Source organism: Nomascus leucogenys, chromosome 17, assembly GCF_006542625.1.
Source record: "Nomascus leucogenys isolate Asia chromosome 17, Asia_NLE_v1, whole genome shotgun sequence".
Lineage (NCBI taxonomy): Eukaryota > Metazoa > Chordata > Mammalia > Primates > Hylobatidae > Nomascus > Nomascus leucogenys.
In genome coordinates this window covers 82,167,165-82,186,104 of record NC_044397.1, presented here as the reverse complement: position 1 = coordinate 82,186,104, position 18,940 = coordinate 82,167,165, and the positions used below count along the sequence as shown (strand labels likewise).

At 53.6% G+C, this 18,940-nt stretch overlaps 1 protein-coding gene across 4 annotated transcripts; it reads left to right on the top strand.

Annotated features, from left to right (window-relative positions):
• Nucleotides 1–1,943: 1,943 nt before the first annotated feature.
• Nucleotides 1,944–18,606, top strand: HNRNPL (heterogeneous nuclear ribonucleoprotein L). Of its 4 annotated transcripts, none has more exons than XM_030796222.1 (13): nucleotides 1,950–1,995; nucleotides 6,908–7,026; nucleotides 8,561–8,798; nucleotides 8,913–8,998; nucleotides 10,583–10,679; nucleotides 10,768–10,840; nucleotides 14,114–14,185; nucleotides 14,297–14,577; nucleotides 15,665–15,786; nucleotides 16,084–16,285; nucleotides 17,335–17,392; nucleotides 17,507–17,602; nucleotides 18,206–18,606. In XM_030796222.1, the coding sequence occupies exons 3-13, from the start codon at nucleotides 8,574–8,576 to the stop codon at nucleotides 18,262–18,264; spliced, it is 1,371 nt and encodes a 456-aa protein (XP_030652082.1). In that variant the 5' UTR covers nucleotides 1,950–1,995; nucleotides 6,908–7,026; nucleotides 8,561–8,573; the 3' UTR covers nucleotides 18,265–18,606. The 4 variants fall into 4 exon arrangements, with proteins under 4 accessions (XP_030652083.1, XP_030652082.1, XP_030652081.1 ...); XM_004093129.3 differs by lacking the exon at nucleotides 1,950–1,995 and adding an exon at nucleotides 4,363–4,632; XM_030796223.1 differs by having other exon boundaries at nucleotides 1,944–1,995; nucleotides 14,114–14,577.
• The last annotated feature ends 334 nt before the right edge of the window (nucleotides 18,607–18,940 follow it).

Genomic DNA, 18,940 nt, shown 5'->3' with positions numbered 1-18,940 from the left:
GACAAACTGACTCTTGTCTCAAAAGAAAAAAAAAAAAAGAATGAGACCTTCTCATATACTGCTGGTGGGAATACATGGTACAGATACATTGAAAAACAATTTGTTACTACCCAATAATGTTAAAATATGTTACATGACCCAGCAATCCCACTCCTACGTACATGCCCTTAAAACTCTCACACATGGACACAAGAAGATATCACTAGGAATGGTCACAGCAGCATTATTATTTTTTCTTTATTTTTATTTGTTTATTTTTTATTTTTATTTATTTTTTTTGAGATGGAGTCTCGCTCAGTCGCCCAGGCTGGAGTACAGTGGCGCGATCTCGGCTCACTGCAAGCTCCGCCTCCTGGGTTCACGTCATTCTCCTGCCTCAGCCTCCCGAGTAGCTGGGACTACAGGCGCCCACCACCACGCCCAGCTATTTTTTTTTTTTGTATTTTTAGTAGAGACGGGGTTTCACCGTGTTAGCCAGGATGGTCTCGATCTCCTGACCTCGTGATCCAGCCGCCTCGGCCTCTCAAAGTGCTAGTATTACAAGCGTGAGCCACCGCGCCCAGCCTATTTTATTTCAGTTTTTTGAGACAGTCTCACTCTGTTGCCCAGGTTGGAGTGCAGTGGCACAATCTCGGCTGACCGCAAACTCCACCTCCTGGGTTCAAGCAATTCTCCTGCCTCAGCCTTCTGAGCAGCTGGGATTACAGGTGCCTGCCACCACGCCAGCCTAATTTTTGTATTTTAAGTAGAGACCGGGTTTCGCGATGTTAGCCAGGCTGGTCTTGAACCCCTGACCTCAAGCGATTCTCCTGCCTCGGCCTCCCAAAGTGCTACGATTACAGGCGTGAGCCACAGTGCCCAGCCATATTTTTGGGGGGTGTTGTTTGTTTTTGAGACAGGGTCTCGCTTTGTCAGCCTCCACCTCTTGGGCTCAAGTGATCCTTCCGCCTCAGCCGCCTCAGTAGCTGGAACTAGAGTTGCATGCCACCATGCCCAGCTAATTTTTTGTATAAGTTTTCACCATGTTGCCCAGGCTGGTCATGAGCTCCTGGACTTAAACAATCTGCCCACCTCGGCCTCCCAAAGTGCTGGGATTACAGGGGAAGCCATCGTGCCCGGCTGGCATGGGTTTACAAGGATCTGCAAGGGTCAGATTAAGCTTTGTGTGGATTAAGAACGGGAGCGACCTGCTCTTTCAGAGGCTGCCCAGCTGTGGTTATTTTTTGCTGTTCTTCCACTCTCTGGGACAGTTTTACTTCAACTGTGAAATGGGGGTAGGCCTCTAACGTCCCCCGTTTCCATTCTCTGCGTTCCTCATGACTACCTAGACGAAGCTGCTACTGCCATCCCCCTAACGGATGAGGAAGGCTAAGTTACTTTCCTAAGGCCAGAGACAGTAAATGCAGCTTCCACGTTGGTACCCCGGTAGGGTGGCTCCAGTCCCCTGCTCTGAACCCCCCATCTCTACAGCCTACCCCATCACCCTAAAAGGCCCTGCAGTGCAGTGGTGATGCGTCTGCTCAGGCATCAGGCCAGCCCCGCCATGCTACTTGCAAGCTGTGGCATCCTGGGTTAGTCACTTGCGTCCCTTAAGCCCATTTCCTTATGTGAGCAATGTACACCCCAAACACTTGCCTCAACCAAGACAACACTTGCCTGACCAGGAGGAAAGATGCGCGAGTCTCAAACAACTGCGTGACTTTCCGTCTGCGGGGGGCGGGGTGGATTTTTGGGGAAAAGGGACGCGGAGCCCGAACACCGCGGCTCCAAGGTATTCCCGCTCCTTCTCGCCTGGTTTCCTCTATTCCTCCGCGGGGCGACCCTCGGTCTCCTGCCGTGTCCCCGCTCCCGCGCCCCCTGCCCCCAATTTTTCTTCCCCCCACGGGGCTGAAAAAAGGTCGTGGTCCCTTTAAGGCCCGCCCCTCCCTCTCCCAAAACTTCCCAGTGTCTGCTCTTTTCGATCCGGGACGGCCGGTCAGGCTCGCCGCCGAGCTGGTAGGGGCTGGGGGCGAGGGGTGCGGGAGGGTGACCGGGGCACTGGCGGGCGGCGCCGCGCGCGGCCAGGGGCCGGGGTCCGAGCAGCGGGGTGGGGGCGGGGCGGTGGCCGGGAGCGCGGGGGCTGCGGGTCACCGGGCCGGGCCGGCGGCCTGGAACGTGCGGCGCCGGGGAGACCGTTCCGCCGCGCTCCGGCCGTGCGCGCCGGCGCGAGGGGCGTCCGGGCCGGGCGCGGGGGCGGGGAGGGGAGGGGCCCCCTCTCTCCCCCTCCCCCCACCGCATTCCTCTGACGTTGGGACCGAGCGACCCCGCCCTTCGTCGCGACCGGCCCCGCCTCCTCCCGTCACGCGGGTCACGTGCTTCAGACGCGGCCCCGCCCCCGTTTCCGTTCCGTCGGCGTGTTCGGATCTTCCCGGTGTCCGGGGAGCTGATTGAGGTCCCCAGCAAGGCCCGCTCCCCCAACTTTATTTCCCCTCACCGGCAGAGCCACCAAGCCTGTCCCCCTCTTGTATTGCCATAGACCCCATTTTTTCTGACAGGGTCTCGCTCCGTCGCCCAGGCTGGAGTGCAGGGGCGCGATCACGGCTCACTGCAACCTCGAACTCCGGGGCTCAAGCGAGCCTTCCGCCTCGGCCTCCCCAAGTGCTGGGATTACAGGTGTGAGCCACCACACACGGCCTCCATTTCAAACTTAGTTTCCACCCGGACCTCAACTCGAAAGCCCCCATCAGCCGGGCAGAAAGGTCCTGGAGCACTTTTGGGGCGTCCGCCGCGTTTCTCACGACGCTAGCTTCGCTTTATTCCCCCCCTTTGGCGACATCGTCACTTGCCAATAGCTTCGCTAAGGTGTTCCCTCCCACACCCTGCGCGGGCAGCCGCATAACGTTAAATTCCGTAGGACGGGATACCGGGTTAATCCCCGTTTGACCCCCCCGCCTGCGCGTGATAACTGGGGCGCCCTCCTCTCTCCCACCCCCCAGGCTCGGCCAGTTGGGCTTCGCTGGAGTCTGGAGATACCCTCCGACATTCTCTTGGGGGCACTGCGGGTGGTCTTACCCCGCCCTTGGGGCAGAAAGGCCCAATGCAAACACAGATCACAAGAACGCCTCCCCTGTGCAGGGGGCTTGCACTGTGCCAGGTGCTGTACTGGGCGCTTGGTAGGTGGCCACCCTCTCCAAGGTCGGGGCCAGGACCTCCTGTGGTGCTCAGAGGGGTCGAGCTGTCAGGTGAAAACCACTGGCCCGAGTTATGGCTTTGAGGGGTATCCTGGAGGTCTGGGATGGCAGGGACCTGTGAATTTAGATCGCACGGACAAGGTGACTTGGCCCTCAGCTCCTGCAGGAGGGGTAGTGGAGGGACTATTCCAGGTGGAAGGGACTGCACGGGCACAGATCCAGAGTGCGCGGAAGAGCCTTCTCCCAAGGGAAACTGAAAGGGGTTGCGGCTGAATTTAGAACTGGACAGGGTCCGAAGACAGTCGGCAGCAGCGAGTGGTTTTCTACTGAGGAAAAGGCTCAGATTTGGGATTTTAAGAATTCCTCCTAGAGGCAGAGATGAACAGGGTATAGTGATGGCGACACAGATACCCTGGGAGTTCCTGTCAATCTTGGTCTAGCCTTCCGGCGCACACACAGCGGTCGCTCCATAAATGCTCCGGGTATTCCAGGCTGTCACTCCCTTTGGGGGGGGGGCCGCCTCTGGGAGGTGCCTGAAAGCGTAGTTGCGCATGCGTTCTCGCCTTCGCTCGTTTCGTATACTGCACCAAAGAACGCCTACCCTGGGGTGGGGCTCCCCATTTCATCCAATCAGAGCGTATCAATAGTCCTACCATCTGGTGAGAGGGTGCGCTCCACTCTCCATTGACCAATCAGTGGAGACGTAGAAGAATGGGCATCTGTAGTAACCACTGGAGAGAGACCAAAAAAGGGCGGGGCTTCCTTCTCTCCTTGCGAAGTGGCGCGAGAAGGTAGCCATCGTGACTTGTACTGACGGATTAGCGAGGAGACCAATGACAGTGGGAGGGAGGCGGGGATTCTTGGGAGGTTTAGAGCGCCGCTCCTATCAGGTGCTTTTAGGGAGGCCAGCAGCGCCAGAAATCCGACCTATCAAATTGGATTTTATTTTAAGGCGGCGGGGTCGACGGAATGACTGGCAGAAAGCAACCACCTATAAGGAGTGTCTCAGACAAACAAGGGCGGGCCCTCCTGCAGAACGGCGTGGGCAATGTCCAATAAGCGCGCAAGGCATGTGGCGGCCTACCCTCCCCCCGCGGCGGGACCAGTGGCTCCCCCTATCGGGTGGGGGCGGCGGGTGACGGGCGTGTCCCTCCCCCAATGAGAGGCGGGGGGAGGCGGGTTCTGCGCCGCCATGTCGCGGAGGCTGCTGCCCCGGGCGGAGAAGCGGCGTCGGCGGCTGGAGCAGAGGCAGCAGCCGGACGAGCAGCGGAGGCGGTCGGGAGCGATGGTGAAGATGGCGGCGGCGGGCGGCGGAGGCGGCGGTGGCCGCTACTACGGCGGCGGCAGTGAGGGCGGCCGGGCCCCTAAGCGGCTCAAGACTGACAACGCCGGCGACCAGCACGGAGGCGGCGGCGGTGGCGGTGGAGGAGCCGGGGCGGCGGGCGGCGGCGGCGGCGGCGGGGTGAGGCCAGGGCCCTAGGTTCCGGGAAGACGGGGACAATTTCCCAGCTTGAGAGCATTTTATTTTTTGAGGGAGGCCTCTGCGCACGCGCCCAGGCCATCGCGCCGTTGACGATGTGGGGGAGGGGCGGCCGTTGGGCAAACGGCGGGGTTTGCGCGAGGACAGGCGCCTGCGCGTGCGCGGGGTCCGGAGCGGGGTGTGGGGGAGCGCAGAGGAAGTAGCTCGTGAGGCGAACGGCTCAGTGGCGCAGGCGCCGCGGGCTGGCGTGTGGGGGCCGGGCACGCGGCCCGGCCGTTTTTTTTCCCCTTTATCATTTTCTTCGCTGGCCCCATGCGCAGGCGCAGTGTTCCCGCCCGGCCTCGTGGGCGGTTGGGGGAGCGCCTCGTGAGCGGGAACGGGTGGGCGGCGCCCTTGTCCTCTGGAGTGGGGAATTCCGTCCGATGGCAGCTTAATCTCTAAGGCCCAGCCTCGTCTCTATACAGAAGTGGATGTGTTTGAGCCGAAATGCTAGAACAGAGTATCTCCTTCGTTTTTGTAGACATTGGAAATGGGAAGAGGACTTGTGAAATGCACTTTTAGCCTTTTAGGAGTTGAGCGAAGCTTTGAAACCGTCACAAGTTTGCTTACACTTTCCGGGGATGCACTGGGTACCGAGGATTTGATAAACCAAACTATTATCCCTGGCCATGCTTGGAAGCGTTTCGACCCCTTGTAATCATTCCCTCCGAAAACACCAGTCGTTGATTTTGGAGTGGGGCCCAGTCCCCACTCTTTCCAAAATCTTGAAGTAATCTTACAGGGCCGCCTATTTGCAGGGTTCTCCAGGGTTTAGGGATTACGAGTTGCTAGCGTTTTAATCTTGGCCTTGTCCCACACATTTTAAAAACATCTTAATTGAAAATCCTTAACGCTCTTCTGTGAGGTTGGAGGAGATACTGGGATTCCCGATTTACAAAGGAAGAAATGGGCCAGGAGAGAGATGGGGTGAATTACTGTAGGTGGCACAGCTATTGAGGGGCAGGGCTGGAGTTAGAACTCCCATTTGTGGGAGCTGCTAACCTGGCGGGAGTGCCTCCCCCTGTGGTTCGGGTAGATCGTTCCTGAAATAGAATCCAATTCTACCCCCGTTCCACGCACTTCTGCCCAGTGATTCTCAGACAGGGGGCCGGCCCCAGAGCCCAGGAGAGGTGGAAGAGAGTTAATCTTTCTCCTGATGACCAGAGGCTTTTGTCGGTGGGTGAAGATGCTTCTCTTAGGAAGGAGCAGTTAGTTCTTAATGGTATGGGTTGGAGTTTCTGGTCTTTCTAAAAGACCTTCCATCCGGGAGTGGGGGCTCATGCCTGTAATCCCAGCACTTTGGGAGGCTGAGGCAGGCAGATCACCTGAGGTCAGGAGCTCGAGAACAGCCTGGCCAAAATGGCAAAACTCCATCTCTACTAAAAATACAAAAAAATTAGCCGGGTGTGGTGGCGAGGGCCTGTAATTCCAGCTACTCGGGAGGCTGAGGCAGGAGAATCGCTTGAACCTGGGAGGCAGAGGTTGCAGTGGACTAAGATCACGCCATAGCACTCCAGCCTGGGTGACAGAGTGAGACTCCATCTCAAAAAATAAATAAAAGACCTTTCTTGTCTGGTTTTTCTTAGTCTGACCTAGGCAGTAATTTCCAAAGCAGATTTTAGTGGGAGGGTGATTCAAGACTAGAAGGGGTCAAGACTGGCCTGGCTGCCCCAGTTTCTGGGGCATGTGTTGTTTTTTGCCCTGACTGAACCTGGTTGTGAGTGGTGGGGAACAGGTGTGCTTAGCTAGGTGATGGTGGCTCAGCCAGTTAAAGGGCAAGGAATTTGGGGCACATGCAAAGGGGATGTCCACATTCAAACTAGCAGATAGCTGTTAGAGCCCTTGCTGCCAGTGTGTCTCCTTTTCCAGCTACTCTTTTCCCATGTTTCCTTGGTCGAGTGGACCAGTGGGAAGAGAGGGGGGGGTCCCTGGAAGAACGTAAGATTTGGGACTTGTGTGGTCTTCCTCCATTCTGCCTTCCTCAGAAGCTACAGCAAGAGCCAGTGGGCAAGTGACCACCCACTCAGGACCACTGTTCTGCTGACCCAGAATCCTTCTGGGCTGATTAGCTTCGATTGCTGCCCCTAGTCTTTCCTGTGCATCCTTCATGGATGACATCCAACTGTTTTATCTGACTGGGTCTGCAACAGCACAGAGGCCAGTGGGCCATCATCTTGTACAGCAAGAAAAGAATTCTTGTTTTTGCTTCCTTTCTCAGGAGAACTACGATGACCCGCACAAAACCCCTGCCTCCCCAGTTGTCCACATCAGGGGCCTGATTGACGGTGTGGTGGAAGCTGACCTTGTGGAGGCCTTGCAGGAGTTTGGACCCATCAGGTACTGTGCTCAGAGGCCAGGTGTTGGGCTTCCAAAGTTGACTCCTTGGTGTCCTTGTGTGTCCACGATTTCTGGTTGGAAATAGTGATTTTGTTGCCATCCTGGTCTAGGTTCTGTGGCCCCTCTGCTTTTGGGTTGGCCATTGTACTTTGTGTCAGATTACAGCAAGTTCCACGACCCTTTTTCCTTCCTTCATTTTTTCTCTGCCTTGTAGTTTCTATTTGTGTTCTCTTTTTCAGACACAGCAAGGTCTTGCTCTGTGGCCCAGGCTGGAGTGTAGTGGTGCAGTGTCACCCAGGCTCAGGCAGTCTTTCTGCCTCAGCCTGCTGAGTAGCTGGGACTATAGGCATGAGCCACTATGCCCGGCTAATTTATATATGTGTGTGTATATATATATATTTTTTTGAGACAGAGTCTCGCTCTGTCGCCCAGGCTGGAGTGCAGTGGCAATCTCAGCTCACTGCAAACTCTGTCTCCTGGGTTCACGCCATTCTCCCGCCTCAGCCTTCCGAGTAGCTGGGACCACAGGCGCCGGCCACCCCACCCGGCTAATTTTTGTTGTTGTTGTTGTTGTTTTGTTGTTTTTTGAGACAGTGTCTTGCTCTGTCGCCCAGGCTGGACTGCAGTGGCACGATCTCAGCTCACTGCAACCTCCATGTCTCAGGTTCAAGCGATTCTCCTGCCTCAGCCTCCTGAGTAGCTGGGACTACAGGCACCCGCCACCACGCCCGGCTAATTTTTGTATTTTTAGTAGGGACAAGGTTTCACCATGTTGGTTAGGCTGGTCTTGAACTCCTGACCTCGTGATCCTCCCGCCTCAGCTTCCCAAAGTGCTGGGATTACAGGCGTGAGCCACCGCGCCCAGCCAATTTTTTGTATTTGTAGTAGAGACAGGGTTTCGCTGTGTTAGCCAGGATGGTCTTGATCTCCTGACCTCGTGATCTGCCCGCCTCGACCTCCCAAAGTGCTAGGATTACAGGCGCGCGCCACCACGCCCGGCCTAATTTTTATATTTTTCTGTAGAGGTGAGGTTTTGCCATGTTGGCCAGGCTGGTCGCAAACTCCTGGGCCCAAGCAATCTGCCCACCTAGCCCTCCCAAGTTTTAGGGTTACAGGCATGAGCTACTGCTTGTGGCCAGTGTTCTTTCATTCAGCATGTAGTTACTGAATATTTGGTGCATGCTATATACTGCAAATACAGTAGTGAGCTGTATCTGAATTCCTTCTCTTAGAAAGTTGCCCTCCTAGAGTGATTTGCACTGTGATAGCATAAGCTCAAGAAGCCGTCTGTGGGCGGCATCTGACAGTCTGGTGAGGAGAGGTCAGGAAGGCTTCTCAGAGGACGTGATGGCTCAGCTAGACCTCTTTGGCCTTTGGTACTACTTGTGGCCTGGGGTGTTCAGGTCGGGGAACCATGATATGGTTGCAGAGGAGTCCAGAGGCCATGGAGGAGTCAGTTCTCAAAAAATCAAATGATACCCTCCTCCTGTCTCCATTTTCCTGAGAGGATTGAAATCTGTGTTCTCTCTGCCAGCTATGTGGTGGTAATGCCTAAAAAGAGACAAGCACTGGTGGAGTTTGAAGATGTGTTGGGGGCTTGCAACGCAGTGAACTACGCAGCCGACAACCAAATATACATTGCTGGTCACCCAGCTTTTGTCAACTACTCTACCAGCCAGAAGATCTCTCGCCCCGGGGACTCGGATGATTCCCGGAGCGTGAACAGTGTGCTTCTCTTTACCATCCTGAACCCCATTTATTCGATCACCACGGTGCGTGCCAGCAGGCATTTCTTGTGAGGTCTCCCTTCCTTTTCTCCCCCTATTCCCTCCCCCAAGCCCTGACCTGCCAGTGCTCCTTCATCTTGCCTGTGTTTGTTTTTGTAGGATGTTCTTTACACTATCTGTAATCCTTGTGGCCCTGTCCAGAGAATTGTCATTTTCAGGAAGAATGGAGTTCAGGCGATGGTGGAATATCCTTTGCTGGAAAACAGGTGTTCCTTAGGGTAGGGACTCTTACAGGGCTTGACAGCGGCCATTCTTTGAGCCAGCATGTGTCTACTGACCACGGGAGTGGCTGCCATGTGCCAGATGCCTTCACAGAGCCCAGTGTCTGAGTGGGGAGGCATTTAAAGGGCCAGGGATATCATGTGGACGTGCAGATCTTAGGGGAGAGAGCAGTGTGTTAGGAGATACAAAGGAATTTATGTTTCTTTTTGTTTTATTTTTGTTATTTATTTATTTATTTATTTATTTATTGAGATGGAGTTTAGCCCTTGTTGCCTGGGCTGGAGTGCAGTGGTGCGATCTCAGCTCACTGCAACCTCTGCCTCCTGGGTTCAAGCAATTCTGCCTCAGCCTCCCTAGTAGGATTATAGGCGCCCGCCACCACGCCTAGCTAATTTTTTGTATTTTTAGTGGAGATGTGGTTTCACCTTGTTGGCCAGGCTGTTTCGAGCTCCTGACCTCAGGCAATCCACCTGCCTGAGCCTCCCAAATTACAGGCGTGAGCCACCGCCCCGGGTAGGAATTTATTTTTAAAGATGTTTATTCTAAGCCAAATATGAGTGACAAAGGTTTGGGGAACATAGTCTCAAGAGGTCCTGAGAAAATGTGCCCCTGGGAAAAGGAATTTATTTAAAAGGGGATGTGGGGCCGGGCACAGTGGCTCATGCCTGCAATCCCAGCACTTTCAGAGGCCGAGGCGGGTGGATCACCTGAGGTCAGGAGTTTGAGACCAGCCTGGCCAACGTGGTGAAACCCTGTCTCTAAATAATACAGAAATTAGCTAGGCATGGTGGTGAACGCCTGTAATCCCAGCTGCTCTGGAGGTTGAGGCAGGAGAATCGCTTGAGCCTGGGAGGCGGAGATTGCAGTGAGCCAAGACTGTGCCACTGCACTGCATCCCGGGCAACACAGCGAGACTCCATATCCAAAAAAAAAAAAGGCGGGGCATGTGTGAAGGTTTCTGAGGAGGTGACGTTGTATTTCTCTGAGCAAATAGGAGCTTATACTCAAGGTGGAGGAAACAGCCTCTACAAAGGTTGTAAAGTCAGAGGGAGCTTGTGTTGGATGGAGAAATTGAAAGACCTGAGGATTGCAGGGTAGCTGGCAAGCAGACGGGTTTGGAATAGACATTGGAAGAAGCTTTTAGGGCATCCTAGACAGCGATGTGATGCTTGGGGCAGGGGCAGGAAAAAGCCACTGATGGACTTTCAGGGCAGAGCTGTAATCGAGTTGATGTTTCAGATTTAGTCGAAGGGCGTGGGAGGGCTGAGACGGAGAAAGTGGTGTAGCAGAAGAGGTTGCTGGTGGCCATGGGTCGGGGTGCAGATTATGAGAGAACTCTGGCCAATAACTGCTCACCCAGGGCAGCGTTGAGTCCAACACCATTTTGGCCTCTTAACCTGAGGCTAGTGGCTGGGCAGTGAGTTAATCCCAAAGCCTCCGCCTGTACCACAGTCTTGGGGTACTACCTTGTCCTTATCCCTCTCTGGGGTAACTTGACGCCCTTCTCAAAGATCTCCTGTGATGGGACTTTCCTTAACTTGACTCACATTTGACTCTGTTCAAAGTGCCCAGCGGGCCAAGGCCTCTCTCAATGGGGCTGATATCTATTCTGGCTGTTGCACTCTGAAGATCGAATACGCAAAGGTACGTCTGGGAGGTGATTGACTGCCCCTTGTCAGCTTCCAGGTGAGCTGGGGCATGGCTGACCTCAAGTCTTGTCTTGTCCTTGCAGCCTACACGCTTGAATGTGTTCAAGAATGATCAGGATACTTGGGACTACACAAACCCCAATCTCAGTGGACAAGGTAATCTTGACGGCCACTTTGTTCTAAACATACCCGCCTTGCCTTCACTCGACTAGTGCACTTCATAGGCCTGGGCTCAGGGTTATGTAATGCCATTGGGCTCCCCATGGACATGGGAGGGCCTTGGGGTCAGCTCTTGGACACCCTAGTGGGATGGGGGAGTGAGAGGCCTCCACAGGTCTTCACTGCTGCTTGGGGCCCTCCGATGCTGCTCAGGATACAGAGGCAAGGCAGAAGCCTGGATGGGTGGGGAGCAGAGCCTCACTGAGGATGAGGCATGGGGGCGGCCTTAGAAACCAGCAGTGGCTCCTTTGAGAGTCTGGTTAGGGTCACTGACTCCATTCTTGCTGGGCCAGGAATTGTCCTCTTGTTCTGCGCTGTTGAGAGGGTCTGATTTGGGGAAGTTACAGTGTGGGGGGCGATGAGGTCTCCCGGGCTCTTGCAGTGAGCCTTTGAGCAAGCTGACCCTGTGGAGGTGAGACACTCTGGATTGGACCAGGGCGGACACGCCTCACATCATTTGTAGAGGGGACGCAACATCTCTGCAGGTGGCCCAAATGGACAACTCCCTTCCTAGTGTCTGTCAAGAATGGTTTGCCTTTGGTAGCAGGGAGAGGTGGAGGATTGCCTATGAGAAACAGCGGCAGCCCCCCAACAAGACCATCCATCTCTGTGTCTGTCTTGGTCTGATACGTCGGACCAGGCCATGGGCTGAGGGAGGAGGCTCGATGCTGACATCGCACAGGCCCTGAGAGGCCAGAGCCCCCATTCCTAGGCAGGCCTGTCTTGCTCGCCCTTGCATCTGGGAAGCAGTGGGCAGGGTGGGCTAGACTCTCCCCAGGATCCTCACAGTGGGCCCTGTGGGCCTGGCTGCTCCCTCCAAAGGTCAGAGGCAAATTGGTGACCAAGTGAATGTACCAGAGCGGGCAATGGCATTACATGACTGCTAACAGAAACATGGCAACAACCATTTCTTCTCCAAGGAACATAAATAGAAGATGTGCAGACCGGCAGGGGCTAGTAGCAGGGGGCTGGCTGTGCATTGGTTTTGATGCCTCTCAGCTTTGGCAGCCCCAAGGCTGGGGCCCAAAAAAAAAACGAGGGCTGATGAGGTGACCTGGAGTGAGGGCGGTGCTTCGCCACCCCTCAGGAACCATACTTCAGCGGCTCTGCCTCTGCACATTGCTCACCAACACACAGGGTAGAAAACCACTAGCTCTTCCTGGAGAAAACAGAACATGCAGCCTCCACCACGTCCCCAGAAACAGCCGCAGACTTGAGCTCACTACATCAAGAACACCACACCGCGCTCCAAGGAACAGCTACAAGCACAGAGACAGAGGCATACAGAGACAAAGAAAGAGACGCAACATGGCAGCAGACATTGCTTTTTTTATTAAACATTAAAAAAAAGGTCAAAATCCAAGCAAACTTGAACCCGAGAATGTACACAGAAGTAGGAAACACAGAGAACAGAGCTGTCCCAGCCAGCCAGCGAGCGGTGCTCTTTTCGGAGAACGTTTCATAGACGGAAGTAGATTCCATGGGCCTCCAAGACAATAGGATCCTCTCTCCATTCCTCGCCATATGGGTTTTGTTTTTTAAGTCATTTGGTTTGGGGAGGGCCTTCTTTTTTTCTGTTTTGATATTTTTATTTTTTCTGCAGTCACCGGCTGCCAACATAATCTGCACCAACTGGAGATCAGAAACCAAAAAAAAAAATTTTAACCACAACAAAAAAAATCAAAAAAACCAAAACAGACCTAAAACCAGACAGCCAAACAGCTCAGAGGCACACAGTTACCTGCTGCTGGGTAACCAGGCGCGCTCCCAAGGCCAAAAGCGCGAGCGTAGTGGGGCCACTGGCACACCTCATACCAGGAGACACGCACACGGAGCGCTACACAGCCAGAAGCACCGCACCACCGCACTGCAGCACATATGTGAGGAGGTGACAACATGGAGGGACACTACCCACTTCATACACCTTTATTTCCACTTTTCTGATATCTTCTGAGGACAGAACATCTGTGAGCCATTTTTGATTTAATCAAAATATTGACTTTTAAAACAATTCTTTAAAAAAATTGTAGCGGATGTGTACCGTGACTTGTATTTATGACTGTAAAACCATGTGATGCAGGGTCGCAGTGTATGTTTGATGGGACGCCATCTTTCAGAACTGTGCTAACTCACTGTTGAAGCGTCCAATGGTAAGAGAAAATACAGATTTGTTTTTTGTGACAAATGGACATTGTACTCTGTACTTCTGCTGTAAGTAGTCCTTTTCCATCTTTGTAATGACTGGTAACAAAACCCAGGCCGGGTGGCAGGAAAGGGCAGTGGTTTCGAGCCCTGGGTTTTGGAGTCAGCCAGACCTGGGTTCAAATATGGCTCAGCCACTGACTTGCTTTGTGACTTTGGGCCAAAGTGTCTTTTAACTGCTCAGTTAAAAGTTAACGACTCAGTCTTCTTATCTGTAAAATGGGGCTGAAATATCAGAACCTACCTCATAGGGTTGTTGTGAGGAATTTGAGAAGCTGTGATGTCTGTAAAGCGCTTAGCCCAGTGCCTGCCACTTAAGCGCTAAGTTAACGGCAGTGATTACGAACTGCTGGGGTCGGGGTGGATCTGCGCCATTGCTGGGTGTGGGAATGTCGATGCCTTGTACATGGTTGCTTCTTTGAACTGATTCTGCTGTTGCCCTGCTTGTCAGCTCCTACAGTCAGTCCCTCTTGGGCTGGCGGGACTGGGAGGGAGGGGGGACTGGGATTTAGAAAGAAGGGATCTAACAGAGACAGTCTGGAGCTCCTAGAACCTTGGGGGCTTTGGGGGTCAGGCTTGCTTGCTTCCCTCCTGGGTTATTTTCCTGTTCTTAATCTACTCTCCCTTCATTGGGAGTCAGTTTAGAAAGCTGGTTTTGGCCCCCCATAATATATCAGCTTCTGTAGCAGCTGCACATTCCCCAGAGGGCCTGGGAGCTGGGCTTTCTCCCAGGGCCAGGGCAGGTGAGAGCACAGAACCTGGCCTTGTCCTTCACAGAACAAGACCAGCCCTTTGGTGTGAGCAGGGGAAGGAGAGTGGGCACCAGCTTTGAGGCTCGGGCTTCATGCCCGCCGTAGGTCAGATCACAAAAGGAGGCCCCACAGCCCTTGAGGAAGGGAGGTCTTACAGTTTGCAGGAGCTGGGGGCTCAGATCAGCCTGTGCAGTCAGGAGGGAGGGAGAAACCCCAATTTCTGAGTGAGACTCCTAACTGTTTTCTCTGTCCACAGGTGACCCTGGCAGCAACCCCAACAAACGCCAGAGGCAGCCCCCTCTCCTGGGAGATCACCCCGCAGAATATGGTGAGGGCAGGGGGTTCCCCTCCGTGGACTCCCGTGGCTCATGTGCCCCTGCCCGCCGCCCGCCGTGCAAATTCTCACCCGTCCTCCCTCTCTTTCCTTCCCACCCCCCAGGAGGGCCCCACGGTGGGTACCACAGCCATTACCATGATGAGGGCTACGGGCCCCCCCCACCTCACTACGAAGGGAGAAGGATGGGTCCACCAGTGGGGGGTCACCGTCGGGGCCCAAGTCGCTACGGCCCCCAGTATGGGCACCCCCCACCCCCTCCCCCACCACCCGAGTATGGCCCTCACGCCGACAGCCCTGTGCTCATGGTCTATGGCTTGGATCAATCTAAGATGAACTGTGACCGAGTCTTCAATGTCTTCTGCTTGTATGGCAATGTGGAGAAGGTGAGCTGCCACCGTGCCCACTGGGTTCCTCACTGAGCCTCGTATCTTGCCAGTCAGCACGGGGAAGAACCAGGGGGGAGCCTGGTGTGGCACTGGGCGGGCAGGCCCCAAGTGAGTGACTCAGTGAGCTCAGGCATCCTGCTTGCAGACAGGCTTTGTTTGGTCCTCACTGTATGTGGTTGTTTTGTTTTTGAATTACCAATGTTTAAAAAAAAGACTTTATCACATAAAACTACTAATACTTACCAGTACATGAATATAGAGATTTATAACACATAAAAATGAATCCATTATAGTGAAACACCATTGTTTAAGGATTTCCTCCTGAAAACTTGAGACCTGGCAACACTGGGCCTTCTGCCTTCCCATGGGACGGTTGACTGGGACTGGTGGTGGCTGAGTGTCTACCTGAGACCAGGTGGCGTTTTGCTTAACATTAAACCTGTCTGGGTCTTGGCGGCCTTTGTGCAGCTCCGGACTTGGCCCGTTACTTAGAGTAGTTCGTAACACAGGTGAAGTGTTGTTAGTTACCAGGCACTGTTAAAGATGCTTTACATGTAGTGACCTGTGTAATTTCTCACATTAATCCTTAATGAGATGGACGGGGGAAGTGGAGGACAGGGGGCTTAAATAAGCTGCCCGGGTTCACATAGCCTTTATGTGAAGCAGGACTCAGAGCCAGACCTCCTGGCTCCAGAGCTGGCACTGCTCTGTTGTAACCCAGCTGAAGGAGCATTTTACCTTGTGACCATAGACATAGCCATCCATAGATCACACATGTCTGTGTGTAACTGACAAAATGGTGAAAATGGCTGATTTGATTTCGGATTCCTGCACAGTTTTCTGTCATGCTTCACTAAATGACTTACTGGTATGTTATGTCCCACAGTTAAAAACATTGTCCAGACTCTGCTTCTCACCTTGGGTTGAGCACTTGGTGTGGGCCAGGCATGTTTTTCTAGTGGTCCCGATTCACTGTGAGGACATGGGAGGCCAGAGCAGGGGTTATTATCACTAACTTGGGAGGGGCAGGAGAGGGGACCCTGGCAGCTGGACAGAGGTGCTGACTGCAGCTACTCTCCCCAAGGTGAAATTCATGAAAAGCAAGCCGGGGGCCGCCATGGTGGAGATGGCTGATGGCTACGCTGTGGACCGGGCCATTACCCACCTCAACAACAACTTTATGTTTGGACAGAAGCTGAATGTCTGGTAAGTGCTCAAGCTAGGGAGGGTGGCAGAGGTACAAGGGAGAGAAGGAGGGGAGGGAACGGGGCCCAGCAGAGGAGCACAGTGAGGCCGAGGTGTTGACTCACACAGAAATGGGATGTGGCAGGTGTGTTCCCAGACGTGTCTCTGACACCACAGGAGAAAGTGGGTCAGCCTTGCCTCAGCTGTAGAGCGATGCCTCAAGGCACACAGGGCAAACTGAGCCTCTGGAGGCCACAGGGGAAAGCTTGGGGGACAACTTTGGGTATGACAAAGGCTCCCCTTTCTTTCCTGCTGCAGTGTCTCCAAGCAGCCAGCCATCATGCCCGGTCAGTCATACGGATTGGAAGACGGGTCTTGCAGTTACAAAGACTTCAGTGAATCCCGGAACAATCGGTTCTCCACCCCAGAGCAGGCAGCCAAGAACCGCATCCAGCACCCCAGCAATGTGCTGCACTTCTTCAACGCCCCGCTGGAGGTGACTGAGGAGAACTTCTTTGAGGTGTGTGCCGTGGAGCTGTGCAGGCAGTCAGGTCCTTGCCACGGCCGTCTGAGTAGGCCATTCATTTCAGTCTTTTCTGCAAATAGCTGTTTGAACTTCTGTCCTGCCTGGCCCTGGGTTGAGTGCTAGGGACACAGCAGAGGCCAGGACAGATAGGGATCCGTGCTCTCAAACTGGACGGGGTGAGAATGGCACCAAGTTTCTAGCAACACCATTTGCTGCGTTCCTTTCACTTTTTTTCTTTCTTTCTTTTTTTTTTTTTTGAGACAGAGTCTCGCTGTCACCCAGGCTGGAGTGCAGTGGCACGATCTCGGCTCACTGCAGGCTCCGCCCTCGGGTTCACACTGTTCTCCTGCCTTGGCCTCCCGCGTAGCTGGGACTACAGGCGCCCACCACCTCGCCCGGCTAATTTTTTGTATTTTTAGTAGAGACAGGGTTTCACTGTGTTAGCCAGGATGGTCTTGATCTCCTCACCTCGTGATCCGCCCACCTCGGCCTCCCAAAGTGCTGAGATTACAGGCGTGAGCCACTGCGCCCGGCCTTCCTTTTACATTTTTGGCAAGCAGGGCAACTGCTCGTTTGCTGGGAAAGCTGCTTCACAGGCCCAGTGATGAGGGCCCAATTTCACAAGAACCGCACTGGCATAAGCTTCGGGTGCCATCACCCTGGTACCATCAGAAGGTGGGGCCCTGTAAAGCTCAGTCGGGGAACTGAGGCAGCGGAAGGGAGGAGGAACTCAAGTGGATCTGGGTGTGGTCTGAAATGTTGACCTTGCATTCAGCAAACAGCTGGGTGCGGGTATCTAGATAGCTGTTGAAGTTGAAGTTGGGAACAAAAAAGCAGCTTCCCAGTCTCAGGCAACTTAATAATTAAAGAGCATTGTTGCTGGCCTTTTTATGACACAGGGATGCCTTAGGGTATGTGATAAAATCTACAAGCCTTTTCTCCTGAAAACTTCAAGTACTGAGTCATGCAGGGCCTGGTCTGCTTGAATCCTGTGTGGCGGCCCTTTTGTTTCAGAGTTCATTTACTACCTATTTCTTTTGCAGATCTGCGATGAGCTGGGAGTGAAGCGGCCATCTTCTGTGAAAGTATTCTCAGGCAAAAGTGAGTGGAGTGTGCCCATCTCCTTCCCCTAGTTGCTTGGTGGTTGGTGGGCAGTTGCCTAGTTCCTATTGGGTCAGTCTAAAACTTTTGCTTTTCCCCTTGCTTTGCAATCAGGTGAGCGCAGCTCCTCTGGACTGCTGGAGTGGGAATCCAAGAGCGATGCCCTGGAGACTCTGGGCTTCCTGAACCATTACCAGATGAAAAACCCAAGTGAGTATCTGTGTGTCCTGCAGGCATCAACCTGGTGACCTAATGGGTTGGCTGGCTTCAGGCCAGGGATGTCCTTCCTGCCCTTGAGATAGGACCCCGGGGATCTTCACACTGTTGGTGACACAGGCAGGTGGGACCTGCTCACGAGGAGAGCAGCCTGTGCTCCTCATGGGAGAGCCAGCCTGACTACCTGCTGCCACTCACTCTACCAGCTTGGGAGTTGCTCAGGCTTGTCCTCCAGGGAGGTGGCATTCTCTCTTTGCATCAGAGACTGTTTTAGGTAGGAAAGCTACTCTGTTACCTAGGAAAGAGGCAACACTATCCAGCAGGTAAAACTTCCCCACCCAGTTGCTGGGAGAGGCCCATTGCCTTGGGCTGGCGAAGGAGATAGGAATGGGATTCTCTGTGGGAATGAAGGAAGAGAAGGAGAAACGCCGTGCATAATTGATAATTGGCTCATCTTGAAGCCTCACATTGCGCAGTCACTCCTTAGACCCTAGCAGTTGACCTGCAGAAAATGGGAGATGGGTGCAAAATTGAGGGGACCTCGGTTTGGGGAGCCTCCAAAGACAGGACCCAACCAAACTTCTCTCTCCTTTGCAGATGGTCCATACCCTTACACTCTGAAGTTGTGTTTCTCCACCGCTCAGCACGCCTCCTAATTAGGTGCCTAGGAAGAGTCCCATCTGAGCAGGAAGACATTTCTCTTTCCTTTATGCCATTTTTTGTTTTTTTGTTTTTGTTATTTGCAAAAGATCTTGTATTCTTTTCTTTTTTTTTTTTTTTAAATGCTAGGTTCGTAGAGGCTTAACCTTAATGGAAACGCTGGAAGTCTGCAGGGGGAGGGAGAGGGGAACTGATATCTCCCACAATTAACCTTCACTTTTAAAAAATTATTGTACATGTGATTTTTTTTTTTTCCTGTTCATACATTTGTGCTGCCCATGTACTCTTGGCACATTTCAATAAAATTGTTTGGAAAATAAACACAGCACTTGCTGGGATTCCAGGATGTCTGCTTTCCTCCCTCTCTATCCTGAAGACACAGGCAGGCCTGAGCACAGTCACAGGCCCTCTGGAGGCCTACAGAGACCCAAGAGGAGCCAAGGTAGGCTGCAGACTGAGAATGGTGCTAGCAATTGAGTCTTTGAGGACCATCCAGCAGGCTTAGTGGCATTCTTACTGGGCCCTGCCCAAGCAAGCTCTTTTGGGTGCAGTGGGTCATCACACCTATAATTCCAGCACTTTGGGGAGGCCAAGGTGGGGCAGATACTTTGAGCTCAGGAGTTGAAGACCAGCCTGGGCAGCATGGTGAAACGTCACTACAAAAAAAGTTGA